General features: G+C 44.0%; 2 protein-coding genes and 1 long non-coding RNA gene across 7 annotated transcripts in view; 2 read left to right on the forward strand and 1 right to left on the reverse strand.

The window, feature by feature from the left end:
* Positions 1-5,016, forward strand: part of LOC135921349 (uncharacterized) — a 25,900-nt gene extending 20,884 nt beyond the window's left edge. For all 3 annotated transcript variants that reach the window (XM_065455682.1, XM_065455688.1, XM_065455694.1), the window contains one exon: positions 4,469-5,016. In XM_065455682.1, the coding sequence (XP_065311754.1) occupies positions 4,469-4,645 (177 nt within the window). In that variant the 3' untranslated portion in view covers positions 4,646-5,016. The remainder of the gene's footprint in view (positions 1-4,468) is intronic.
* LOC135920725 (uncharacterized) overlaps positions 1-13,050 on the forward strand; it is a 295,472-nt gene that overhangs the window by 209,773 nt on the left and 72,649 nt on the right. The window lies entirely within an intron of this gene.
* On the reverse strand, positions 271-2,585 carry LOC135920721 (uncharacterized). The gene is made up of 3 exons (XR_010570295.1): positions 2,427-2,585; positions 544-656; positions 271-395 (listed from the first exon to the last, which is right to left on the reverse strand). It is a non-coding gene; the product is annotated as an uncharacterized lncRNA (long non-coding RNA).

The raw sequence follows: 13,050 nt of genomic DNA on the forward strand, positions 1-13,050 counted from the left end.
CACTAAAATATTTGTTAGGTCATATTCTTGTTGCAGTAGAAGACCCAGTTGTCTGTGCGGTTTTCATCATTTTCGTTGTGCTTGCGTAGCCAGGTCGAAAGAGTGTTTATGCAAGAACTGTCTGCACTGGTTCCAATGAAGAGGGCTAGGTCGAATCATAAGCTAATAAACTAAGTAACATTTCCATTCCGGACTCTCTGCAGTAGCAGGACTGCTGGACTCCTCGTCTTCTAGGCATCAAAGGAACACGGATGATGCAGGCTACCTGACTTTCTCGATATCGCCCATCAGAGTTGTATGGCGTCGGGTACATCATCTTGCAGTCTGTCCCGAACTGCCGGTCATCGTATCCGATGTGGCCATGAGCAATAATCAAATCCGGCATGTATACTTGCCTGCAATTATAACGATTGCATCCCTGTATCTACGGAAACATACGCTCTGAACTAGCAACTAAAGGCACCACGCTACTTGCAATATTACTTGGTACAGGAACGTCTTAGCGCGCAGTTCTGCCCGGCAAAGTCGTAATGCTTTTCTCACCTCATGGTGTCTAGAGCACCCTTGATGTCTGTGTCTTCCAGGAAAAGGCCTATGGCCAAATAAGATGCCTCCGCCGCGTGACTTCGTTGCATTTGCAGCAAGGCGTGAAGGCTCTGCAAAGAACAATAAAAGACTCACACATGCTTGGCAGCCACCAAGTTCGTGAGCTGAAAGCGCCGCATTTGAAAGAAATGCATGAACGAGCTAGTTGACATGGTATGCCTATTAGACAACTGATAAAAGCCGACGTAGCTCAAGCGCAGGCACTAGAACAAAGTGAAATTTCTATTTGCGTGTGTACAAAATAAAGCGGCAGAAATATCCAGAAATACCAATTGTAGCCCTCGGGAAAGCATAATCGAAACTGCGCAAGAATGGTCGTGATGTACGTACATCGTCATCAGGCTATATTCATGTCCACTGAGAGACGAAGGCCTCTTACTGATATTGCCAACTGATTCCAACTAGCACCTGCAAATTTCACAATTGCATCACCCCACCTAGTCTTCTGCCGCCCACGACTGGGATTCCTTTCTCTTGACGGTCATTATGCAGCTCTAATGGCCCACCGGTTATCCATCCTACGCATTACATGGCCTGCCCAGCTCCATTTCGTCTCTCTTGTTGTTAATTAGAATATCGGCAATCATCGTACGCTTTCTGATCCACACACTCTCTTCCTGAATTGAATTATGGGGTTTTACATGCCAAAACCACCTTCTGATTATGAGGCACCCCGTAGTGGAGAACTCCGAGAATTTCGACCCTCTGGGGTTCTTTAACCTGCACCAAAATATAAGTAGAGGGACGTGTTTTCGCATTTCCCCCCATCTAACCTCTCTTCCTGCCTCTTAACGTTACGCCTAACATTTTTCGTTCCGTGGCTCTTTGCGTGGTCCTGCATATCTTCTCGAGTTCCTTTGCAAACCTCTAAGTTTCTGCTCCATATGTTAGCACAGGTAGAATGCAGTGATTGCACACCCTTCTTTTCAATGATAGTTCTAAGCTTCCAGTCAAGATCTGGCAATGGCTGCCGTAGTACTCCAGCCCGTGTTTACTGTAAATTTTATTCTCACGAACCTGGTCGGGAGCCACTATCACAAGAGCCCACGGGGGCGGCAGCACGTAGTTGACGCAAAGTGGCGGCAAACGACCGTGCTGCAATCGACTCACGAAGGGAAGGTTTCCCGACCGAACCGAGGCACAACTTCCACGACGCTGCGGACGCATTCGGTGGGTTCGATCGCCTGTGATGCGTACTGTATAAGCTATCCACCTGCGATACACTAGTGGTGCAGGTTGAGGGATCTCTACTTTATGCCTCTCTCCCTTTCCGCGTATGCTTCCCAATGGGAGCACTATATAGTAACTCTAGTGATGCACGGAGAGCAGCATCATGTGGGGGTGTTACAGGATAGTGAGCTTTGCGTCACGCGTCACGTGACGAAACTCTCCTACCTTACTAATGGAAGTGCACGCGGCATCGCGTGTCCTTCCACCAATGAAAACGTCTCCTGGTGAGCTGTGAAGCTCTGTTTTGCGGACGGCAACGACGACACGAAATCGGGGAATGAGTCAAGAATAGCTACCGCTTTGTATCAATGAAGCCCTATATGTATAGGCGCACCAGGGGCTACACTACGTGCGCTTCTTCACATCTTTCGCCCAAGTGTCGTATACGGAGCTCACATTTTTTTTTTTCTACATGCCATGAGCGAGGTTTCAAATGTCTTGAGCGGACAGGTTTGTAATACTTGAGCGGACCGCATTGTAATCACATAATGTGCGAAGTATAACTGTCGAGGACCAAACGTGAAAGAAACACAGTGCTGCATTTGTAAAGTAGCGTTCAGAGAGACCGCTTTGACGGCACACGCACTTACCGCCAGAACGTGGATGATATCGCGGAAATCTTGATCGTCGTTTTGTCCCGCGTGCTCGATGGAAAGAAATCCGTAATGGCGTATGCTTCGCGTCCAGAGTTCTTCAACCTTGGAACGCCCTGCCGGTGTTTCAAGGTCATGTGCCACCTCTGATTTCTTTCTGTAAGCGCAAAGGTAAACCGCAAGAATTACTTTACCAATAAAGGTTGCTAAAAAAATCCGATGGTGTGGTTAACTTAAAATAATTTATAAATTCCGCAGCGGGATTGTTCTTCTAACTAGCGCGCAAATTACATCATCAATGAGTAAAGAACGAACCTCTGGTTGGTAAGTGGGTAGCCCTGTCGCACCAAGGCGATTCTAACTTCGGTTATTGCGTAGAAAACAGCGTCTAAGAGTGCTATATAATAACGAAGAATACTTGAAGGCACGCGCCCAGGAAAGTGGTCCGACATTGTTTAGCAACAAGGATAAAGAGGCTGGATACATTTTTGCTGGTCTTCTTAGAAAAAGAAAACGTTGAGGTTTCGCCAGGTCAAGACTGCTAAAATAGAAGAAGGCAGGTCAGAGAATCCATATCTTTCTCAGTGGAAGCAGCTACCAGCACACCTAACAGAGAAGACTTCCTTAAACTGACTTAATCGCGAAGCTATATTAGCGCTCACAATCAGAAATCGATGAATTTTTACTGGCGCTGACGCCAGGCCGCTTTAGGGCAGAGTTAATGTCAATCCGCACGGCCTTCCGAACGTCTTCAGCGCGCGTATAAACCGAAATAGGTGCGCCCGTGTGCAACGTGTGCAGTTTCGCGCACCGTGTGCAGAAGGTCGTGCGAACTGACCGTAAGTCGGCACTTACGTGTAGCGCTGTAGCGCCGGTGTAATCCCATTACAGGCTTTGCAGATGCCAGGTAGCTGCCAGAGCATTGCTCCTTTTGCCTAGTTGGCTTGCGGGCTGTCTCGCGCCAGTCCCACCGAGTTGTAGTTGAAAAACCGTCCGACGAGTTCGACAGCAGCGCTAAACCTTGCTGTCGGTATCAGTCCTTCTCTGTCCAGGTCAAACTGAGAATATTTTTCTTTCCTGTAGCAGAAATAGAAGCACAATGCAATAGAAGCGAAGGAAAATCCGCCGTGGTGCTTTAGCCGCTATGGCGTTCCGTTGCTAAGAACGTGGTCGAGGGATCAAATCTCGACCGTGGCGGCCGCATTTCGATAGGAGAGGATTGAGAAAATGCCCGTATACCCTGCATTGAGTTCAGGTTGAAGAATTACACGTGTTCAGAATTAATTTGGAATTTTCCACAACGGGGCGTGTCTATTAATCAGATCGCGGTTTTGGCGCGTAACACCCAAGAACAATATTTTGTGTTCAGGGAAATGCCAATTGTTACTTGATTGCAATAATAGGCATAGTGCAACCGAAAAGTAACGAAAAGGGCTGTGCAGTTACTACCTAATTCGCGACATCTCCTGCATGATAATGACTGCGGCTACAGCATTCGGCTGCCATCTAAGCGCTGCCACCGCTGTTGGCTATCGAACCCACAACGTCGTGTTCCCCAGCGCAATGTTACAGCCACTGAGCCGCTCTCTTGGGTGGTATGTAATACTAAATGCACCGATTAAAGCTCGTCGCTCCACTCTATGAACCAATTCATTCATTCATTCATTCATTCATTCATTCATTCATTCATTCATTCATTCATTTATTCATTCATTCATTCATTCATTCATTCATTCATTCATTCATTCATTCATTCATTCATTCATTCACTCATTCGGTTGTAGGGTTTAACTTAAGAAGCAACACTGAGGCTAAGAAATACTGTACTGGAGGACTCCGTAACATCTTCTACCGCACGCAGATTCTTAGCGTGCACCTCAATCTCAGAACACGCGTTCGTATTCCGCCCCGACCCAAATGTGGCCGCCGCGTTCGCGAGCCGAACCCGCGACCTCGCGCTGAGCGCGCAAAACGCCATGTTTTCGAGTGTGAGTGCCGCGCAGTCTTGTATACCTGGCTGTGCCTGACGCCCGTTTCAGCTCTGTGTCGTCAAGGACAGGCACCTGGGTCTGAGTTACGGCGTGGCGTCTACGGCCTCGAGTACGCCGACCACAGCGGCAGCTGTCCCATCGTTCTCAGCGGCGCCTATGCCCGGACGCGCCTCGCGAAGGCCTTGGTCCGTTTCTTCGAGAGCAGACCGAACGTCGACAACATGACCGACTGCTTTGACATACGCCCGGAAGCAGAAAAGAGTGTTCGCAGTTAGCGCAAACGTGCAAACATCGTGTGGATGAATCCCTCCGGAGCAACTTACTTTGGGTTTGCGTGGTTTTTGATTAACCCTATCTGTTTTTAAGAAACAACGCTGCATATCGGAATTATATCGACGTCCGCACAACTCGTGAGACGTGCGAATGCCTGCGCTTTTATTAGATTTCGAATGTATGAAGAGGATATTTTCATTATGGGTGATTGCACAGCATTTGAGAATTGAGTTAGGATGTCCACCGAGTTCGTGGAACGTCTGAAGGCTACTGCTGTTTCCCGAGTGCCGTAGTATGAGAGGTTCAAAATAAAGTTTGATTTCTGGTTAGTATTTTCTCTCATTTTTTAATCGAAGTCTCCGAACAAAAAATGAATTCTCCGGCGTGTGTTTTTGTTTCAGTGTTGCTGAGGCATATTGGTCCTGCCTCCTGCAAATTTGGCACGGGTTTTCGACGGGTTCCGTAAAGGTCTCATTTCGGGCTTGCATACAGAATAGAGCAGGCCATGGCTGACTAACATGTCATCTGCAGTTGTGTTCTTGTAAAGTGTATTATATAATTTTTAATGAAAGTATCTCATAACGGCCCTTTAGACTTATGGAGATAACTAGCTTAAAGACACGCAATTACGTAATATCACTTTTCTTTATTTTATCCAAACTGAGGCAGCAATGTATTTTACAGCTTTAACGAAATAATTCTGCTGTGACCACGTAATGGTTCAGCTTTCTACTGATTTAGGTATAAGTAAAATGCAAGAGTGATCTGTCTTACGAAAGGTTATAATGATTATACCTTTGTAATAACATTTTATATTCATTGAATTTATGAGCTTGGTTTTGTTTCCATTGCCAAATTTCTAACATCAGCACTTGAAAAATCTTCTGCCTATATCACGGGTATGGTTCATGCGTTTTCGCACCACATTCTTGTTTTAAACGTAATTACAATCCATAGCTATGAGCAGACGTTAATGACCTCATAATAATGAGTAACAATGCCAATTTCCTTTTTATTCGCATGGGTTATTAACACATTTTTAGTGGCTTTTATTTCGCCATTTATATAGTGGCGCCGGGCGTCGTCAAGGGTAAATAACGAGACAGCTGGGATCGCATTTTCCAATTATTGCGTTTATTAGCTTAACAACGTATTTCTCAATCGTTACTCTTGTTTCTGCTGCTGAAATTATGGCGTTGGCCGTTCAATCTGAAATGTGACTGTAACACAGCCTCGGATGTCGACGAATGTGCTCGGCGATGCCTACGTGGTAGCATCGGCTGAAACTGCCGTCCCAGAAGCACCCGTGCCGCTGGTGGCCGAAGCATCTGCTGCTGACGGCGTTGTCCTTGTTGGCACACTGTCCATCTCCGTCTTGCCCATCGTCGGTCTCCACACTGGAAGAATATCACACACCTTTCTTCAGTTACTCGAACACGAATGCCACCATCACCGGCACTCTCCAACTTCTTAATTATGACAAAACTGATACTAACAGAACTAATATACTGCCGTGCAAATACGGACTGGTAACAAATTTCAATTGCTCTTCTCTTTAACTGGTTGCCTGAAGCTACCATCAGCGTTCAAGAGAGTGTCCTTGCAGTGGTTCACTCATATTATCGCAATAAAATTTTTTTTTTTCTGTGTTGCGCTCGTTCTTCTCCTTCCTCCAAACCTGTTGGCACACGTAAATTAGTGTTCGTTATTGATGTTGGCTCATATTTGCTTTCATTCTCGTTGTTCTTGTTTATGTGGTAAGTAGTAAGTAGCCAGGGGTAAGAAGTAGCAGTAGTTCTAGTTGTTGCCGATCGTTTAATGCATTCAGAGATCTCCTATTTTTCGTCATACATCTTCCACCCGCAATTCTTATTATTCACAATGTAACTCACCAAGAGCGGTAGAAGAAAAAAATATCGCTGGAACCTTCGACAAGTAAACTGGTCTTAAGGCCTGGGGAAATTTAGTTGTCAAAATGTAGCCTTCAGCTTCATCCCTTCTTCGACCACTGTGAATTTTTTTTCGTCTCCATCTCCTTGCGTACATCTCTCTTGTCAAGATATAGCAGCAGAGAGGGTGATGCTCGGGTGGTCACTTTAGGCGGTACTATCACTTTCGTAAGTTAGTGCACGGCGCGTTGCTGAATACTGGATTGAGTGATTCCTGGAGCGGTTTTCCTCAACGAGCCAGTCAGCTCAAACGGTATTGCTCAACCAGCAAATCAGCAGAAAGTCAGAACCAGCAAATCAGCAGAAATCTCAGAAAGTAACCGTCAGAGAATCCATATCTTTCTCTGTGGAAGCAGCTACCAGCACACCTAACAGAGAAGACTTCCTTAAACTGACTTAATTTCTTATCTTGTCTAACTGCAACTTAATTGCTGAAACTACCAGCAACGTCAACAGAGCATTTCAGTATTCAATTGACTGACTCATAGCCTGACTGATGAATCTGACTGCTTGAAATATACAAATAAAGAAATGCATAACGCAACAAACCACACTACCGTGTCTGTCGAACGTAATAACAAAAGAAAATCGCGCCTTAGTCTTGTTTCCCAGTACAGCACTATGCAGCCTGCGTTGCTTACATTCCTGTCTTATCCTTGCTCTTTGCTTGTTTTTTATTATTATTTTTAACTGCCTGAATCTCATTTTCACTAACTGGAATCGGTAACATACAGCTTTCTCAGCTAGTTGCTAGGTTGCCTTAATCAAAGTGGGTCCATAGGTTTATTTATTTATTTATTTCCAATACTGTTAGCCCTTGCGTGCTGTTACAGGGGCGGGGGGAAAAGAATTTTCAATAAACACGTAACGCCAGTTCCACAATAAACAAGCGATGAATTCAGCAAATACATATTGACAGTTTACGCTCAAATGATTCAGTTGTCTGCGTTTCAATAAATACATCTGCTTCAAGGCTGTTCCAATCGACTATAGTTTTCACAAGAAAGTAAAATTTTAAGGCGTCAACGCGGTGGCACATAGGGCATTACAGCATGAGGGTGACCTGTACTTGGGGACACTCGTCCAGGGGGACGCAAGTATAGTCTGGAGTACAAATTGAATTTATCGTTATACAGTTGGCACAAGAGTTTCAACCTGGCTATTTTTCTGCGCGTTGCGAGTTCGGGCAAACCGGCACAGATAATAACGCAGTTACAGACTTCGTTCTTTGGTAAGCATTGAGGATAAACCATGCGACTAGTCTTTGAATCCATTCCACTTTATTTATCAAGCCCACTTGGTGCGGATACCGCACTATACATGCGTATTCCAGTGTGGGCCATACAATTGTTTTGAACGTGTTGAGCTTTACCTAAGGTGTAGCATCTTTCTACTTTCGCCTTAACAGGCCGAGCTTGCGTTGAGTAGAAGCACAAATGTTTTCAATGTGTTCGTTCCAATTCAAATTGTGCGTGATTGTGACCTCGGGACACTTAGGCTTACTAACATGTTGAAGTGGGCTATTATTTATTCTGTAAGTTCAAAGCAATGGGGATGTTTGTTAGATACAGCAATATAAGCTGATTTATCTGTAGTAGTTTTCATGTCCGAGGTAACACACCAGTCATAATTTCTTTGCAAGCATTCGTTCAACAACACTTGATACTGGACATTCTTAACGCGACAGTAAATAAGGCAATCATCCGCAAATAGACGCAGTTCAGTGTTAGGATGCAAGTCATTAGCAATGTCATTTACATGTAATAGAAGCGAAATTGGTCCTAAAACCCAACCTTGTGGCACACCAAATAAAACAGGTAAGGAGGATGGTCGTTCGCCTGCTATTTAAACACATTGCTTTGTATTTGTAAGGTACGCATGAATCCACTTCACAATTTGTGCATTAACTCCAAGTTTATACAATTTATCAATAAGTTTTGTGTGACACACCCGATCAAAAGCCTTGAAAAAATCAATTGCTATAACATCAATTTGTTACTTGTTGTTAATTACGACGCCGAAAGCATGAGACATCTCAAAAAGCTCACACTCCACACTCCTCTTCAGCATATGCAACATATTTCTTGCAACTGGTAACGTGCTTTCTTAAGGTTACTGTCATGGCGAGCCAGATTATTGAAGGCAGTCTGTGATATGCAAGCTCCTCCGTTGTGTGGATGTGTAATTTTGAGAGGTATTACAGGCATGCATGTGCCATTCTGTATGACGCAGATTTCTTTTTTTTTTTTACCAAACAGATTTCGCAGAAACTTGATACTTTTTCGTTGCTTTCGAAATGAGAAAATGTTCCGTATTCGAGACGAGACTCGTTGGTCGTTTCTCTAGAATATTTGTATGCGATTCGATTAGGAAAGTTCACTAGTCGAACACCCCTATTAATTTTTTTTTTCAGGTATTGGCTACAGAACTGGTGGTGAGCCAACTGCGGTGTGTAATCGGTGGTGTCGAAGACAGCGCAAATTTGCATTGTTATACACAAATTGTAAACGCACACTTCTAGTATGTAGCAAAGAAAGAAGGCATCAATTGACATGCCGCTAAGTTTGCTGCTTTTGTAAAAGCACATGTAAACGTTTATGCTTCCGGACGATTACCGAAGAGGTTCTGTGCTGAATCCTGTATTGACCTTTCTGTCACATCTGCACGCGACACGCAGTTTTTACCTGGCTAAGTGGGAACAAGAAAGTGAGAAGCACGCACTTTGTGCCCCGCTAATAATTTCTAGAACTCGAAGAGCGATGTACTCTAAGGCTAGACTTCAAATGTGAGTTGAACTTTGGCAGGTAAGAAAAACAGATTTCCCGTGCTGTTTACAGCCGTGATAACGGCCCCTGCTAAGGAGACTGCATTGATTAGTTACCGCACTGTTTCAGTAAGCCATGCAGATGAATTTGTTTATTGTTCCCTCCTCGAGGACATCGTTTCGTTCTGCTCTGAGTGTATTCTGGTGGGCCGGTTCCACGGTTTATCTCATTTTGCTTACGGGTAGACCTAACAAATGGTTGATTCAACCGTAATAGTGATTCTGCCTAGCCCCCAAAACAGCCTTCGGGCCGGGGGACACAACAGGAATAGCTGGCTTCAGAAGTGCAAGCGTCTAAGCCGAGGTGCCGTAGTTGCTAGCACCTACCCGTACTCATTCGCGCAAAAGGCGCAACTTGTGAGTCGTAACGATATGCTAGGGGGGTGCGCCGACTGAATAAATAGCTAGTCGAGGAACAGTGCAATCTATTGAGTAACCATTGTCGCGCTTTACGCTTCAACCGTTTTCGTGCCAAACCGCTAACCGTTAGTAGTCTTTTCTTTTGTGCGGGTTCGGTTCAGATTCAACCACGTTCTAAGAGATATCGGTTGGGGTTGGGCTTCAGTTACGGCCAAAATTGTGGTTCGGGTCCCGTTCGGAATCGAATTCTATTCGGGATCTGGTTAGGCTCAACACATTAGTTACCTGCAGGTGGACCAATGTTTACTTTACAATAAGACATAACTCAGCCCGACCCAAAGATGCGCAGTGCTAGGCTAAACTTGCTAAAGCTTTCTTCCACTATAGTATATGCATCGCGCTGCGTTGTCCCATGAGGGGAAATATCAATAAGGACAAGAAGACGAAGTTTAGTAGTTTGTTTGAGAATGACATGGTGAACAGTGCCGATGACAGGAGAAAAAAAAACGGAGCACATGCACTGGTGGCGGTTACGAACGTAATTATTCACTTTTACTGCGTACTGCGTTCTCGTTCCTGCGTCCAACTGCACCACTTACAATTTAGAAATGGTGCCAGCATTGGACTCCTGCTTGCTCCGATTGGTAGCTTTCACCGTTGTGCATTTGCTGTTCAGGTATGACATTGTCTGCGCGCTTTCACGTCGGCCCTTTTACTCTACGCGAGCAGCCAGCAGGAATCCGAAGTGCCTTATCGGCTGCGCCGTGTCATCCAGGCATAGTACACAATTCGAGCTGCCCACTTTTTATATTACTTGCTTAGCGCATTTCGCAACTGTGGCAAATGAAAGTGTCTCATTCGGATGAGCTGGACAACGATGGAAATTCATATGCAGGTGTCAGCCGACCGTCGGAACCGCAGGTTATCGTGGCTACATTTTTGTAAAGTCATGTTCTGAAGACGCAGCAAAAAAGCAAGACATTACCGCCTGCGTAGCAGCCACGTGTTTGAGTGCAACTGCTGATTTCTTTTGTTTTAGAGTGAAAGAGTAACGTATAATTACAAGATTTAAACATATTTTAGCGAATATTCTGAACAACATGCACAGGAAGATCTGATGCAAAACTCTCTAGCTTTGTATATAATTGTCCAGAACATTTACTGCAGATATTTATATATTCAGCAGGACAATATAAAAAATAATTTTTCATGACAATCGTGGGGACACCATCAAACGCTTGAATAGTATTCTAAAAACAAAGACGCGCACAGCGAAGAATTCGGAGCTATGATATGACTTTCGAAACACTTTTAAACAGCTCGTGTTAGGACTGTCATTTAACTTAGGTCAATGAAACCACTTATTTCACACCGCATTACACAAAGAATACTGGCGACTTCCATATCTGAGTCGCTACTGATCGCACCGTTTCTATTCGATTGAATGGCTTGAATTTGTTATTTTTATTTTATAAATTCTAAATTACTTGTCTTCTGCCACAGATTTTTTGACTGCATTTTGATAGGGGGGAAATGTTAAAATTACAGTGCGTTGGGGTTACGTTACGGAGGAACCCCAGATAGTCAAAACAAATCCGGAACGTTTCACTACGGTGTGTCTTATGATCATATCGTGGTTTTAGCATGTGGCACTGCAAAATTTAATTTTAATCATTAAAGTCCTCCTCAATGGTCCGGATGTGTAGCATCATTTTAGACCAATTGCGTCGCCAAAGTAATGGCCCAAGAATTGAACCCAGTGGTCTGCCAGGCTGACAAAATAATTCTGTTTGTCCAGTCTACACACAATAACTAGAAAACACCGTACTTTTGGCCCTCAGTTGATCGCAGTCAGATATCTTTCTGTTCCGAATATAAATTTTGAATTCTCAGAAAGCAACGAAATAAGGAATCTGCCATAGATAGCCTCGTCCAAATAATGAAGTTCCATGCACTCGACCCCTTCTGCCATCCAGCGACAGTTCATTCCGGGGACTTAGACAATTTTGAAGCAAGATATTTCGATTTGCTTATAGTTAAAAGAGAATGTATTGCCCATTCACGTAGGCACTTGCGCTCTTGAAGTAGATGAACATATACAAGTTAAAAATTTTTATTGCACTCAAATTGCGTTCCTTCCCACAGTTTCATACCAATATATTTTTTCTTTTGCTAGTCTAAATAAAACAGCTTTCAAAGTGTAACATGAACGGGCGCACTTTCTATAATGATCACCGTCTTTTCTATCATCATCTCTTCGAAGGAAACTGCAGGAAACGACGGCGATCAGTTGAAGGCGACAACAGAAAATCTTAGTGCAGAGACGCCAGACACACAATGTATTGCAATGATGTGGACAATTTTTGGAGCTGCCACAACTACGGCGTCGAGCAGCGTTCTTGGTGCAGTCTTTTACAGGAAAATGTAGATCTTAAGACCTTCGGGCTAGTGTGCTCGGGAGTGCCTTTCTTTATGCTGTTGGTGTTGCCCCAAAGCATGGCTCATATCCGCGAGAGGTGTATTGGCCGCGCTGGAGTTAACAAAAAAGTGTACTCAAAGAAAGACAGAAAGGGGTAAAAGCAATCAATGAAGTTTGAAAACTTAGGCAACTGAAGCAAAGGAAAATTTTTGAGATGGCTCGTTAATAAAAATAGATATATAAAATCTGTATCACAGTCTGTACCCTAGCTGCGTAATCTTCCAAGCGTTTCATTGAACCTATGCAAAGCAGTGATTCCAAACTCGTAGCTTGTGCCTAATTGACAGGCACTAAAATGCTTGTTTGGTGTCGCTAGTGCTAAACCCAGATTACCAGTCGCAAATATTAGAAACATCCTACGGAATAAGTAGTGGCAGCAAAGAAAAAAGAATAGGCCAGTAGTTTCTGGCTTGTTACAAGAAGAGCAGAGGTTAGTTATGGATAAACCAGACCTATGAAGGCAAACATTTAGAAGGGGAACGCTGTAACAGAAATTTTACAAAGGCACCCCGCATTATCGCGAAGGGCATTTGCTCGTCTGCCACCGAAATTTTAGACGTCGACAATCATCAAAGGGAATTAGGGATGATTCATTGCACTTTACGAATAAAAGGCATTTAAATATAACTCCTGTAGTAAAAGAAAAATCAGTAAGAACATTTAAGCCATACCATTTAGTTACGATGATGCAACCAAGTAAGCAGAACCATTTAAATAGATTCCACTGCGTCCCAGTCAGAGATCG

This window comes from Dermacentor albipictus, chromosome 8, assembly GCF_038994185.2.
Source record: "Dermacentor albipictus isolate Rhodes 1998 colony chromosome 8, USDA_Dalb.pri_finalv2, whole genome shotgun sequence".
Lineage (NCBI taxonomy): Eukaryota > Metazoa > Arthropoda > Arachnida > Ixodida > Ixodidae > Dermacentor > Dermacentor albipictus.